This window comes from Hydra vulgaris, chromosome 01 (genome assembly GCF_038396675.1).
Source record: "Hydra vulgaris chromosome 01, alternate assembly HydraT2T_AEP".
NCBI lineage: Eukaryota > Metazoa > Cnidaria > Hydrozoa > Anthoathecata > Hydridae > Hydra > Hydra vulgaris.
In genome coordinates, this window is record NC_088920.1 from 38,130,622 (window position 1) to 38,145,000 (window position 14,379).

The 14,379-nt window shown below is 27.7% G+C and overlaps 1 protein-coding gene across 5 annotated transcripts in view; it reads right to left on the reverse strand.

Annotated features, from left to right (window-relative positions):
• Nucleotides 1-3,278: 3,278 nt before the first annotated feature.
• Nucleotides 3,279-14,379, reverse strand: part of LOC105847798 (leucine-rich repeat-containing protein 63) — a 27,535-nt gene continuing 16,434 nt past the window's right edge. For 2 of the 5 annotated variants that reach the window (XM_065788098.1, XM_065788099.1), the window contains exons 7-12: nt 11,432-11,513; nt 10,843-10,912; nt 8,795-8,878; nt 8,545-8,689; nt 6,845-6,915; nt 3,279-3,535 (exon numbers count right to left, since the gene is read on the reverse strand). In XM_065788098.1, the coding sequence (XP_065644170.1) occupies nt 3,358-3,535; nt 6,845-6,915; nt 8,545-8,689; nt 8,795-8,878; nt 10,843-10,912; nt 11,432-11,513 (630 nt within the window). In that variant the 3' untranslated portion in view covers nt 3,279-3,357. Of the gene's footprint in view, nt 3,536-6,782; nt 6,916-8,544; nt 8,690-8,794; nt 8,879-10,842; nt 10,913-11,431; nt 11,514-14,379 lie in introns of those variants that run through there. The other 3 variants (XM_065788100.1, XM_065788101.1, XM_065788102.1) reach the window with 3 other exon arrangements.

Here is a 14,379-nt window from a genome sequence, read left to right on the forward strand (position 1 = left end):
AACTCACTCTTTCTATGTCTAATCGTATCAAATATAAGCCAAGATTGCTTAAAATCTTCAAAATCTAGAGAGTGAAGAAGCTCTTTATTGACCATAACACGTTCAAGTGGATATAGTTTAGATTTTGCGGGAATTGTACTGTACAATACTTTGGCAATATCTTCAATATCTGCTAAAGCAAGCACAACTAAGGCAGAATTAATATACCAGCTGTGCCTGCCAAATGATTTTATTGCTGGAGTAGTTCCATGAAGATTTATATTCATGAACCTTTTCATCTGCCACAGCATTTTCACGTCCAACAAAATATTTTAACAAAATTAGATTAATTCAGCAATCAAAAATTAACTAATCTTTTTTTAATCTGTTTTCATATTTCTTCTTCTTATTTTTAACCTGATATAGAGCAGCAGCTGCAGACATAGCTCTAAGGAGCCACTGAGAGTAAAAGATGTCTACAAACATTGCCATATCACTTTTAAATTTTCCTCTAATAAGTTTGGAATGATTTCCAACAGTAAATATATTTTAAAGTAATACAATGCCTTTGCCATAATTCTTGCATGATGCAAGGGACCAAAAACGCAAATTTTGAACCTCTCTTTTTGAGTAAGTGTCTTTAATGATTTTAGGTGTTTAAAGAGCTGGTTGTCTGAACCAGACATTTTACTACTAGGAGAAATCTTGTTAAAGCGGGTAATATTACTTTCTAAAACAAGATGTTTTTATAGAGCAGACTTTATAGAGCAGCCATGGCGCAGTGGTTTAGAGTTCTGGCTCAGAACCCAGAGGTCCGAGTTTCGACGCCAGCCCTAGCCTAACAAGTGACATTACGGAACGGAAAGAGGCGTGAACTTTTTGTTAAATGCTCTCCCGCGGTGCTCCGTGATAAGACCGTAAGGACTTTTAAGAGCACCAAAAAATAACAACAAAAAAAAGATGTCTACAGGCAAGGAAAAGTAGTGGCTCCGTGGTGCTTTCCAGTGTTGCAGTACTATCAAAACGTATACACTGTATATGAGAACCGAGGTCAAAAGATTCTACTAGATTGTAAACTGCTTTGAACTGCATTTCTACAGCACCTGACTTAACATGAGGAATGCCTAGTAGCTTTTCACTTTCACTAGTACAGCTAATCTTTCTCTCGTGGCAGAAACATGATGATTAAGATAAAACAAAATCATTTATTTCTCATCGTAAGATAGCTATAACACAGCTTATGATAGCAGTGTGCTGGTTGACAGAAAGTCTTTTTACTACAGCAATTCTCACAGTACACTTTAGAATATCTTTAGGCAGGATTACAATTTGTTCTTCTTCGTGGGTATTATCATTTAGCTCACTTTTAACAGAGCCATTGCATTCTGAGCATAATTAATCAGTGAAATCACTTTCTGAGCTATAAGATAAATTTAAGATTTTTTTTTTCGCAGATCTCTCAGCACCCTTTTTAAAGCTAATATTAGAACCGTCAAGACAACCTTGTCTTTTTTCCTAATGCATTTCAAAATCATAATAAAAACATAAAGTCCATACATTCATTTTCTTTTGTTCTTTTTCTATCCATTTTTATTTTGTCAATCATGATTTTTATGTCATGTCCAAAATACCTTTTCAGATTCTATTAAAACGATCTCTCTATCCTTGGTTGCTCATGGTGTCAATCTGTTTTTAAGGGATTGCAGCTTTTTATATTTTATCATTAGAGTTTCAACTTCTTTGCTAAAATTAATCTTAATTATAGTAGAAAACTGTATCATTTATTTGCATAAAGATTTGATAACTAACATTAACCGTAAAACGCATTGTATACTACGAGTTCTGTGTCCTAAATGTTCCCAGGGAGCCTTCAGCTTAGATAAAATGCAGCAGTTCTCTTCTGCTTCTGGACAGTTTGGTGTAAATGAACCTTTGTTTAAACAACACCTAAGAACCTTTGTTTAAACAACACCTAAGAACCTTTGTTTAAACAACAAACTAAGTTTTTAAGAGAATTAGATGGTTTGGACTCTCGTAGGCGAAGATAATACTGGATTGTTTCTTCAACAGTTAAAAACTGAATAGATGATAGTGTCTTAGTAGTTTTTTTTAACTAAGTTTTTTTTTATGATAGTTTTGATGATAGATGATAGTGTCTTTTTAGTTTTTTTTAACTTTTAACTAACTATATCTTTGTTTCTATTTCTTATTTTACTACAAATTTTTAATACATTATTACAATGAAATGGTTAATACATTAGTACAATGAAATGGTTAATACATTAGTACAATGAAATGTTTAATACATTAGTACAATGAAATGCTTAATACATTAGTTCAATGAAATTACACTGTTATCATAAAAACAGTTTTGTGTACAGATATAATGAAAAACTTCATTAAATTAAAAAACAAGTAAAATTAAAAACGAATTTTTAAAAACCCAATGCTTTTATATGTTATTAAAACACAAATTTTGCAATTTTTTCTGATATTACTATTTTATTTTATTAACATTTGGCTGTGTGTGTGTAAAAAAACAAAAAAATTCAGGAAGGGGACCACAGACATTCCGTTTACGAAGTCAACGCCTTATCCAAATAAGCTAAACGGGCGTATAAGTAGGAAACAAATAATATACTTATTTTAAAAATTATTCTTCTTCTTTCCGTATAAAATATAAACTTAAGTAAAATTAACTAAATTAATTATTGCAAAATTAATTATTGAATATTGTATTGCCATCAAGGAAGAATATGTATGCAAAGTTTGAAGAAAATCTATCATCAGGAAGTGATTAAAAAAATTGATTGCAAGATTTGATGTTCACAGACAAACAGACAGAGGAGTTAATAAAAGCATTGGGAAAAGTCTTGAATTCTTTTATTAAATTTAAAAAGGTATATTTAAAAAGAGTGTCTAATTTTTTTTATATCAGTCATTGTGAGAATGAATATAGAAAAAAAAAATTAATTTAATCATGTTGAAGAGTGGCACACATGGGTCAAAAAAGGTCAAATTAGGGTAAAAAAAAAAGTACTTTGGGGCCGCATTTGAAAATGTGCATACTTTAGAAGTATTTTTACATTTCATCAACCATAACTATTTTTTTACATTTCTCAACCATAACTATTTGTGATAATCTAAAACAAAATTTGAAAAAGTTAAAAAAAATTTAAAACTCTTAAAAGGTTCTTATTTCAATTAAAAATATTATTTCTTATTATGAAGAATAATTTAAAAATTTACTTTTAAACATAAACATTTAAATTTAAGCATTCATTTTTTTTTTGGTTAGTACATATTTAAAACAAATAAGTGTAAAGAAAGCATAACTTCATAAAAAAAATTATCAAAAAAAAAAAAGGGAAATATCTTCTATAAGATTTCTTCATAAAACGGAGGCACAAAATTAAACAAATTTGCTCTGCATGATTCTTTACATACACGAAATAGAAGCGGAAGTTTTTTAACTCCAAATATTTCGTTAACAGGTTTTAGAACGGATATTCCATTTCCAATAAAGTTTCCTTCACAATAGTCACACTTTGATATACTAGTTCAAAAAAAAATTGATTATATAAATATATATATATATATATATATATATATATATATATATATATATATATATATATATATATATATATATATATATATATATATATATATATATATATATATATATATATATATTAGTAAAAACACTTTTTATTTTTAGTTTTTTTCTTCAACAACTTGTTTCCCCATCAGTAGGTTCATCTAGGAACCTGATGAACCTTCTGATGAAGGAACAAATTGTTGAAAAAAAAACTAGATACGAGATTTTACTAATTCATTGTTGGTCTTGGTGTGATTTTACTAATTTATTATTTGTTTTTATAATCAGGTCAATAAAACTTTTAATTGAACGATGTCATCTATTTAGGAAATAGTTCTTTTTAACTAAGTTTTTTTTAAAGTGTCCAGATTACACAAGTTCCAATTACCAATTCGAAAAACTAGTGTGTCCACTGTTTCAGGTGCTAAAGATGCATGTCGTCAAATGATGACGGCGTACCTTTGGCATTAGAAACTTAAATAATTTTCCGAGCTTTATATTGAATGTTTTCAGAAACCATAACTATTGAAATGTTTAACATGATTTTTAAGATCTTATTTCACATACCATGCTAGTATTGCTAATTTTTTATATTGCAAATAATGGTTCTAAAGTTTAAAATTGAATGAAATGAATTTTAAACTTATTAAATGACGTTGAACCGTCATTTGATAATGTTACCTGGGCATTAACCAACCGGATGGTCGGGTACCCACCAACAGCCTTATTTATAACACACGTCATTAAATAAATTTAAACGTTTTTTAAAAAACCACATAAATTCAACTTTATTAAATTGAATCTTTTTTACATTTTTTTTGATTCAGAATGTTTTTTTATTTTTTCATTGTTTTATACTCTTTCATACTGACTACTTAAGGATAGAGACTTACGGTTAGGGTTAGAGACTGTTTAAGGATAGGCGCTGTGGAGTGTATCGACTGAATAAATAAAGATAGGCTTGATGGAGTGTATAAACATCAACTAAGGGTTTAGTTTACGGGGACATTTTTTTTTATCCCCATAACGTACTTTTTTTTATCATATTTATATAATATTTTAAATTTTTATTTCATTTTTATTTTTATTCATACATGTTTAAGTTTACTAATTTATTATAAAAATATATTTTTTAAACAGGGTGCGTAAAAAGTTCGGGGCCATTTTTCTATAACGTTTTAAACAAGGTAGACGAACTTTTTACGCACCCTGTGCAGTTTTTCAGATTTTACATAATGTAACCCCATTTGTAAATAATGTTTGTATTGTTTATTAGGAAAAATGTCTGAACTCAGACCCGCTATTATTTGTCTATTTGAGCAAGAAAGAAGAGTGAAAGAAATTGTCCAACTTCTAAACATCAAACATCATCAAACTGTATCCAAAGTCATTAAGCGATATCAAGAAACTGGAAGCTATGAAGACAGACGGAGAAGTGGACGTCCTCAAACTGCCAACACTCCAGCTAACCGGAATAAGATCTTAGGTCGAATCAAAAGAAACCCACGAACACAGAAGAACTCAACAAGAAAAATGGCCTAAGCTGTTGGAATTTCTGAAGGATCAGTCCGAAATATTCTGAAAGGAGCCGGATTAAAAGCCAGGAAACATGTTACAGCTCAATTACTTACAGAAGAGATGAAACAAAAACGTTTGAACCAATGCAGGAAGCTTCTGAAACGTTTTGGTGCTAGGCGACACCGAAAAATTCTGTTTTCTGATGAGAAATGGTTCGATGTTGAGCAAGCTCATAACAATTAAAATGACAGAAGTTGGTCTAAGGAACCCCTGCCACTCGAAAAAATAATCATTTCCCATCAACAGAAGCCACAGCAAGTGATGATCTGGGCAGGAATCACCCACAATGGTAAAACTCCTCTCTTCTTTGTTCCAGGTGGAGTCAAAGTTCGTGGTGCTGATAATAGAGCTATGCTTGAAGAAAAACTTTTGCCTTGGACCCAGCAGCATTTTGGAGATGAAGAATGGACGTTTCAACAGGACGGTGCACCCTCTCACAAAGCTATACAGACTCAAACTTGGCTGGAAGAGAACTTTTCCGATTTTATCAAAATTGACATCAGCTCTCAGAGACAGATTGGAGAATGGCCATCAAACTCACCAGACTTGAACCCGTTGGACTACTCGCTTTGGAGTATTCTAGAGATCAAAGTTTGCATGAAACCCCATCGATCGATTAAAGAGTTAAAAAAAGACCTGATTAAAGCCTGGAAAGAAATCCCAATGGAAACAATTGCTAAAGCTGTGCATGATTTTCCTAAGAGGTTAAAAAAGTGCATCCAGGTAGAGGGAGGACATTTTGAGAATATGTAAATAACTGTCTGACGAACTGTGTACATACATTCATAACCTGTGTACATACATTCATAACCTGTTTTGCAAATGAAATATACTGTGTTTTGTAAATGAAATACTGTGTATTTTGCGAAATGACACTGACCTTGATGCTGACCCTAACCAAACCCTCGATGTAGCAGCACTCCCTTGCAAGTCAGGCTATTTGATAGTCGATGTATGTACTTTTCGCTCTTTATAAAAAATTGCTTACGGGGACATTTTTTTTTTACAAAAAAACGATGCTTACGGGGACAAAATATTAACGGGTATACAAAAATGTCCCCGATAATGCTAATAATGTTCGTTTATGTCCACGTAAGTGTTCGTTTTTTTTTAAAATCTGTCCTCGTATGTGATATTCTAGGTATATATACATATATAATAATAATAATTATAATAATAATAACAATAGTAATAATAATAATAATAATAATAGTAATAAATTATTGAGAAAAAACAATAAATCACAATAACTTTAACTATATAAAATAGATTGATGTGCTTTATTTTGTACCGTATAAAATTTGTGCTTTCCAAAAAATTAAACATATTTGTAAAGCAACAGAGTCTTAACTATAACTTATTTAAGACTGTAAAAAATATTTGATTTAATTTATTTTTTTACTTAAGTTGAAGCTGCGCACTATGTACAACACAACAGTCATTATTTAAATGAAACTAAAAGTTAATCAATAACTTTAAAAAAATGATATTAGTAACATAATAATTGATAACAAATAATATATATATATATATATATATATATATATATATATATATATATATATATATATATATATATATATATATAATAAATGAAATATATAATATATTATTTGTATCGTAATAATAATAGTAAAGTTTTTATTATTTGTTGTTACTAAATGAGAATAATAGTTAAAAAACAACTTCTCTTTTGATGGAATCAAATGTAGCATGTTGTTGCTAAGTAAACACATTTTGGTGATGTCCACAAGACTCTAAAAATTATCAAATTAAAAATTAAAAAACTTAAAAAAAAATTAAATTTTTTTTTTTTTTTATAAAATTATTGCTTTTCCACAATAACCATATTATTATTTGGGTGCATTTTAGTTTTATCTTATATCCAAATATAAGTCTATATAAGCTTAATACAAATGCATCTGATATAATTACACTAGTCATAAAATATAATTACACTTGTCATCTGATATATTACACTTGTCATATGATATTAATATATGACATAGTTAGACATATGATATAATTAACATATGATATAGTTAGAGTTGTCATATAATTACTTGTCCTCTGATATATTACACTTGTCATACAAATACACTTGTTATCTGAAATAATTACACTCTTTATAGTTACACTGGTTATATGATATAACTACATAATATAATTACACTCGTCATATAATATAATTACACTTGTCATCTGATATTTAGACTCGCTATATGATATACATATATATATATATATATATATATATATATATATATATATATATATATATATATATATATATATATATATATATATATATATATATATATATATATATATATATATATATATATGTATATATATATATATATATATATATACTCTCCATGTGATAAAAATAATTTAAAAAATTTATTGTAAACCCTAAAAGAAGTTCTATTAAATAAAACAACACAGACTTTCAAAATTTTTTGTGCTTTTTAAAGGCTATTAGATTAAAGCTTTTTGTTAAAAAATAAGTACACGCATATCTTGTTATGTATGCAACAAGTATACACATATCTTGTGGTGTATGCAACAAGTATACACATATCTTGTTTTGTATGCAACAAGTATAAACATATCTTGTAGTGTATACAACAAGTATACACATATCTTGTTGTGTATGCAACAAGTATACACTTACCTTGTTATGTATGCAACAAGTATACACATATCTTGTTATGTATGCAACAAGTATGCACATATCTTGTTATGTATGCAACAAGTATACACATATCTTGCTATGTATGCAACAAGTATACACAAATATCTTGTTGTGTATGCAACAAGTATACACATATTTTGTTATGTATGCAACAAGTATACACATATCTTGTTATGTGAGCAACAAGTATTTAGTAGTAATACTTATATCAAAGTTGAAAGCACTAATTCGAAAACCAAACAGAAATTCTTCTCTAAAGTAAAACTTTAAAGTGGCTAGATAGCTCAGTTGATTAGAGCGTTAAACGGAAAGTTAAGACCCGGACTGTTGCACAATACGGGTTCAAATCCTGCCACCACCAACTCAGCGCTTGAGTAGTACTTCTGTATGCAAAAATGTTGGTCAATAACGGACGCTACTTTGGATTAGTCTTAATGACTATTTGCGGCTGTTCCTATGCTAAGCCAACAATATCTTCGGATAAAAACATTGTATAGAAAAATATAGCATGAAAAATTTAAATAAAAAATAAATAAATAAATAAATAAAAAGTTTTTAATTAATTAAAACTCCTCCTCTCCTGGATGTTTTCAAACCAAAAAATAGTTTTAAGTACAGCAGACCAAAGCAAAAACAAATGTGAAGACTTAAATGACATTCAACATAATACATTTATTGTAAAATACACCTGTGGAATAATTGGCACTGCCTCTTGCCAAAACAAATTGTGTAAAAAATTAGCACCACAATTAAGAATCTTTAACCGCAGTTTCAATATGCTACATGGAAATGTAAACAGTTCATTTCCATCCACATAAAACTCATGCAATGATCTAATTTAAAAAAAAATTAAAGATAAAAAAATTTATTCTTCATAAATTTTATGCTTGTGTCACACACATAATATAAAAAAAATTTACCTTAATTTCAAAATTTACCTTAAGGAACTGATTTGTGGATCAATATGAGTCAAATGGTTGAAAGCAATGTCCAAACCTTCTAATTTCTTTAGTTTAAACAAACTTGCAATAATAAAAGAAAAAAATAAAGCTAAGGTTTCAAGGAATTATTAACGACATTGTATTTAATGCGATCTGTCTTAAATAATACTCTTTTCATGAACTTCTTTATACTAATAAAACATTTATTTTGCACATTTTAATTTACTATTTATTTAAATGCTTTTTGTATATTTACAAGACATAGTAATTTTTACGTAGTAAATAGTAAAATTTACTTTACATAGTAAAATTTACTTTGCAACATTACCAAACAATAAAGTTTATTAGTGCTTGGTGTAGCTAAGGTGATTTAGAAATTATTCAAATTCTTTTATTTGAAATTAGCATGATTTTATCAGAGTATTATGTCCAAACAAGAGCTTTATACATTATAATTTTTTTTGTATCAGGTTTTTTTTATTATATAAAGAAACTCCTTTTTTTTATATAATTTTTAAAACCTTTTTACTACTTCTAATAGTGAATCTAAAGAACATCATTTTAAAGATCACTTTCGCTCATAGGTGTTTTGAAAAATTGGCTTAACTCACTATAGATCCTAGTTGGCTAATGATATGTATTAACTATATATAGTTGTCAAAATACAATATTTCTATCAATTTTTACAAAAAATACTAGAATTCCGACCAAGAAAGAGCTTATAATTAAGAAAAATTGCCAATAAATGATTAGAACATATCATATTATTAAACTATGATTCACCTTAAAATCATATTTATTTAAAATCTTATTCAAATTTGGACAAGCGACTGTGATTTTAAAAAGATTTATTTTTTTTAAAAAGAATCTTCGGCCTGGATTTTTTTGCTACAAACATTTATATTTTATGATGCCGCAAAATTTATTATTTTAACTTTTTTCGTCTTTTCATAATTCACAGACCTGATCATTTAACAGAAATATGTTATTGTCAACAAAATATCATACAAGCAATATAATATTTTAAAATTGCCTTAACAGTGAAACAAAAACCTTTAAAATTAGTTAACAAAATCAACTAATTCTAAAGATAATTTTTGTTTCAATTTAAGAATACTTATGAAGCAAGATTGTTGCTTCATTAAAAAAAAATACTTATGAAGCAAGATTGTTGCTACATTAAAAAAAAAGTCTTCAACATTAATAGTCTAACATCTAAAAGCAAGTAAAAAACATTCTTTGAACCTTTTATGTTCTTTGTATTACATAATATTTTTTTTAAAAGTTATCGAAACGTTATTACATTGTTATCATTTGAAATTTTTTAAGTTGCAAATTGAAAGTAAAATTTTGAAAAAAAAGAAAAATTAGAAAAGAAATCAAAATAATTATTTTGATTGACAAAAACCCAACATACACAGTATTGTGCTGTGACACACAACACAATAGTTAATTTTATTTAAAAGATATTAGAAACACCTTAGCCAAGTATTCTTAGCAAATAAATTTATTAAACGTTATGTATTTTAAATATGTGTAAGATTTTCTATTTCATACAATAAATAAATCATTAACCAACATTAATTTAAATATAGATAATGAAATTAACAATAGTATAATTCAATTTTTTGTACAGTAACTAAAACCATTCTGTTTTTTGAAAGCAACTAATACATAATAATTTAATAAAATCTTTTAGCAATTCTATTGTTTATACATTAATCATGTTGCATAAAAATAATAACTTATCATTGTACAACAATCATGTTTACAAAACAATTTGTAAAATAAAATTAAAATAGTTTTGGCGTGGTAAAATTTTTAATAAACTGCCCTAGAGTGTGCTTTTTTTATGTTATTAGTTAATTAACTTCACACAAATTAACCCCTTTGCAAACTAATTACAGTCAAACTAAAAATTTAGTCTATTATTATAAATATGTATGATAACATTTTAATTAAGCATGTAAAAATTTGCATGAAACCCCCTGATATTCATGTATTTTAAAAATAATTTATAGGGGTATAAATTTAATAATAGTTACCTTGGGTTAAGCTCACTTAGCAAGCAATATGAAAAATTTATGTAGTTCAACTTAGTTAAAAAAGAAATTTCTGAAATAAAACAAAACAAAAAAAAAGTGAAAATTTCAAAAAAACATAGAAAATTATATTTCTACAAAATTTATATTGAGCAAAATTCAAAGAGCACTTGGGCAGGGATTCAGAGTCCCAAAAGTACTCCGGCTTAAAATTTCTATTTTTTCTTTTCTTTTAATTCTTTTCCGAAAACCTCGAAAAATAATTTTTTTGTGATTTTCAAATCCAGAGTCTTTGTTGGGACTCCGCATCCCTGTATTTGGACAAAAATTAACAATAAAACAATATTCTTAGAGCATATGAGAAATAGAACATAACATAAACATAAAACATAACATAAACAGAAAAGATTTGCCAGAAAAACATTTACATCAATGGATACTTGCAGAAAGTACTCTTATAAAAATAGTTTTGAAACATTTCTGTTAAATTTTTTTTAATTAAAATTAATGCCTGTTTTTTAAACTTTTTAGAAAATTAATGCTTTTTCAGACTGAATAAAAGCATAGATATAATTATGAGGAAAAAATTTACTGCTTGAAATTTCTGTGATAGGATTGCATCTCATGTTTAAACATATCAAATTTTTTGCTTGATAAAGCTGTTCTGGAATTTCCTAAAAAAAACAGACTAATTATAAATAATATGTCTGTAAATAACTGTAAATAGAGAATGAAAACAACTTTTATTATACAAAAAAATAAAACCAATCATTAGAACCTATTTTATAAAAAATCGATAATATTTACTCTATATTTTTAAGTTATTAAAATGATGTAAATATGACTCAATTTTGTTTTTGTAACAAAAACATTTCTTAATGTTAAAATGTTATTTTGATAGATTTTTTACCTTGATTTAAATGGAGAATAATTTTATATCATTATAAAAAATGTTATTTTGATAGATCTTTTACCTTAATTTAGGCGGAGAATAACTTTATATCATTATAAAAAATGTTATTTTGATAGAATTTAAAAAATGTTTTTTTGATTTTTTCAACATAAACTAGTTAAAGAACAGTTTCATAACAGTTTAAAAGATCCTCCCCCCCCCCCCTTTTCCTTTTTTTTTTGATTGTTTGAAATAGTCTTGCATGTTTAATTTTCAAAAAATCAGGGAATATATTTTTACAAGGTTCAACTCTTAACTAAGTTAAGAATGCTTTACTGATTTTGATACTTTACTGACTCCTTATTAAGTTCAAATTTGCATTATGTCACACTGTTCAAGTTTACATTACGTCACACTGTTCAATTTGCATTATATCACACTTTTCTGTCATAATCTTTTATTTTTACTGCAGTTATTTCGTTTTCTCTTTATACATTTTGTAAATAGTACACAAAGTAGTATATTTAGTATAAAATATGTAAACTGCTTGTTAGAATGCATGAGCAAGCTCTTAATGCAGTTTTTTTCACAGTGTTATCTTTAATAACATTTATAGAAAATAATGTGAAAATAATCTTTAGTTATCAAATCACATTACCTTTACCTTAAAGTAAGTAATAAAAAGTGTATAAACATTGAGACCTAGTAAACAAAATCATTGAATTTATTTGAAATACTTAACTGAGCATCAAATTGAGCAAGAAAATTGCATAATGAACAGTTTCACTTTATAAGACATTTGTGTTTGTATCACTCATGCAACCCTTTGATGTGTTCATACTGTACAACCCCCTCATACAACCCTTTGATGTGTTCATACAATAATTAAATATATATATATATATATATATATATATATATATATATATATATATATATATATATATATATATATATATACACACACACACATACACATATATATATATACACACACACACATATATATATATATTTTATTAAATACAGTGGTGGCACAAAGTCATGACCACACGCATATTTTGATCTCTCTAATAGTGTACTTAGGCAATAATAACTAATTTTTGTAGCGATTTTTATTCGGAAACCTTACTAAATATCTAGTTACCGATGTGGCGTGTTATTAGCAACCAAATATCATTATTTTTGTTATTATAATTACTGTAATTTTTGTTAATTACTGTTCTGTGTTGATTTGATCAGAAATTGTTGATATCAGTTTGGTAAGTTTAATATTTTTCTAGCATTATTTTAGTAGATATTTACTTGAAATTAATGTATTATCACTCGACTACATATCGTACCGAAACGTGGAGCTAATATTCAGAATAAATTAATTAGATTTAATTATAATTATAATTAGCAGTGCTAATTAGGATTAATTAATATTAATCAGCTATAACTAACAATTTTTTGGAACAATTTAAGTTTTATTGTGTTTCTAAACATTTGTTGTTGTTAAATAATGATTGAAATCATGTTTTCTTTCATTAAACAAACATTTTATTATTTTTGTATTATAATTTTGCAGAACATTGTGTATGCCATGTGTCAGAAGCTATAAACTGAGCAACAACTGAAGATCATTGTTATGATTAAACAAGGCATTTCTTACAGAGATATTGCTGAGCAAATGAAAATTGGACTGTCAACTGTTACCAGAACAGCCAGAAAAAAAAGACACCGGTAGAGTGGCAGACTTAGAGAGTGTTGGACAACCTCGTAAAACTATCGCAAAGCAGGATCGGCTTTTGGTTCAGGCGAGTTTTTCCAATCGTTTCGCCACGTTTTCGCTGGTTTGAATGGGAGAATTACTGCGAAGAAGAAGAATAATAGAATATCTCAAATGTGCTCGTACCAATGCTATTAAATGGCCTCCACAAAGTCCTGACCTGAACCCCATTGAAAATTTGTGGGAGGAGCTCTCCAGAAAGGTACAGAAAACCAAACCCAGCAATCTGGATGATTTGTGGCAACATTTGCAAGCTGCATGGCTAGCAATCCCTGTTAAAACCATCCAAAAGCTGGTACAGTCTATGCCAAGACGTGTACAGGCCGTGCTCAATGTGCATGGAGGGCAAACAAAATACTAGTCTTTTAGTCAGAATGTTTTATTAGTGACTAACGGGTGATGCGGAAGTTATCGGACAAATCCTAATTTCATTATTTGAGCATAATAATTAGTTTTTGTGGTTTTATGCGTAAACGTTTTAAGCCATAAACGTTCTATAAAATATAAACTTTATTATTTAAAACACAATTATTTAAAATGAGGTTAAATGCAGCTGAACGAGAATCTTTTCGAAAGCGACTAAAAATGTTTTTTGCAAATAAACCTAATATAAAAAATAAAAAATCGTAAATCATTTTGAAAAGGAAGGATTTGCTCGAAGTACAATATATGATAACCTAAAAAGACTTGAAACTGTTCAATCGTTTTCTGATAGAAAGCACCCTGGTCATCCGACATCCTGGACTAGAGAAAAGAAAGCCGAATTAACGAGACTTGTCAACAATCGAAAAGGGGTCAGTCAGAGAAAAATAGGAATTAAATTCGGTGTAAATCAATCGACAATTGGTTGTAAGTTAAAAAAAATGAATATAAAATA